This window comes from Buceros rhinoceros, unplaced genomic scaffold (genome assembly GCF_000710305.1).
Source record: "Buceros rhinoceros silvestris isolate BGI_N320 unplaced genomic scaffold, ASM71030v1 scaffold18930, whole genome shotgun sequence".
Taxonomy (NCBI): domain Eukaryota; kingdom Metazoa; phylum Chordata; class Aves; order Bucerotiformes; family Bucerotidae; genus Buceros; species Buceros rhinoceros.
In genome coordinates, this window is record NW_010388084.1 from 6,573 (window position 1) to 7,919 (window position 1,347).

General features: G+C 52.0%; 1 protein-coding gene across 1 annotated transcript in view; it reads right to left on the bottom strand.

Moving 5' to 3' along the window:
• Window positions 1-1,260, bottom strand: part of POLDIP2 (polymerase (DNA-directed), delta interacting protein 2) — a gene marked incomplete at its 5' end in the record, with an annotated part of 6,551 nt that extends 5,291 nt beyond the window's left edge. Inside the window, 3 exons of the mRNA XM_010144826.1 lie at window positions 9-105; window positions 463-560; window positions 1,142-1,260. Of these exons, the coding sequence (XP_010143128.1) occupies window positions 9-105; window positions 463-560; window positions 1,142-1,260 (314 nt within the window). The remainder of the gene's footprint in view (window positions 1-8; window positions 106-462; window positions 561-1,141) is intronic.
• Window positions 1,261-1,347: the final 87 nt, after the last annotated feature.

Sequence of the window (1,347 nt, forward strand, 5' to 3'; positions counted from 1 at the left end):
TTACTTACTATATGGGGACAATCCCGGGCATCTATGAGCACCTGATAGTAAGTGTGCGTTTTGCCCTTCACCTCTTTGGAACCATGGCCCGCCGTGTTCTCGCTCCTGAAAAGAAAAGCCGAGCACTGAGCTCAAGTGCAGGATGGCAGCAAACTGCTGTTAGCAGCCCCAAGAACCTTCATATTTGACGGGTTTTTTACAAAAATACCCTTTGCAGTCTGTAATCATTCGATTCCATCCAAGCCGAACTCATGTTGGCCACCACACACGCTCTCATCCTTCATTCCTCCATCCTGCCTCCAATTAACACAAAATTAATACTCAGGCAACATCTCTTCTTTAAGCACCTCCCTTCTGGTTGTAAACCAGACCACTATCCGCCTTGTTCACCCCACCCAGGAAAGCGGCTACAGAGCGCAGATGTACCAGTAAAACACCTCACGAACCAGCCCCAGTCCTTACTTCTCTGTGACAGGAGAAGCCACGTCTCGGTCGTAAAGCCTGGCTTGCCAGGGAAACAGGACTATTCCTCGGTAGCCAAACACGCTGTGGAGAAACAGCTGGGAGGAACAAATAATTGCATTTGGAGACGCTGCAAGCTTTAATCAACAGCAACACAACTGAAAACGCGAAGCCAAGGGCCTTTTTCCGACAGCGTTTTGAAAATAAGTTAACAGAGTAAAACGAGAAACACGTGCAAAGGGTGTGACCGCGTGGGATGGGAACACAGGAGGATCACCCTGCGCAGAAACAACGAGGGAACATACACAGTTTGGGATAAGAAAAGAAATTCCTGCCGACTCTAACCCCTAACAGTGACTGGCTGACCCAGCACTAAAGGAGCAGCACAGAAGGGACAAGGTTGGTTGTTATTTCTTCAATTCAGCGATTGTCTCTTCTGCTCCTAAAAGGAGAAAACATTTAAATAAAAGCAGCGGAACAAACATCCCTGGATGTGTCGCGCTGCAGATTCTTATCAACTGGCTGCTGTCAGATGACGGACAAACTGCCAACGCAGCAGAGACACGGAGCACTGAACTGTGCAACGTCTGCAGCACCGTCCTGACCAGTAAGTCACTCGGCTCCCCGGGCTCTGTGGATCGCGGCCGCAGGGTGAGCTCTGCTCCCCAGAACCGCTTACCTGCCCAGTCTCGTATTTGCCGTGCTGCTTCGGGGTCTCAAACACCCCCACCGTCTCCAGCACTTTGCCCTCTGGACGGTTTCTAGGAGCAGAGAGGTGGTTTGGTGGGTGTGCAGGGGCTGAACCAGCACCCCAAAGCCAGGTGCTGGCCAGGCACAGCCCCCCCACCTCAGGCCTCCCTCAGGTACCACCTACCCCCCCCTCCA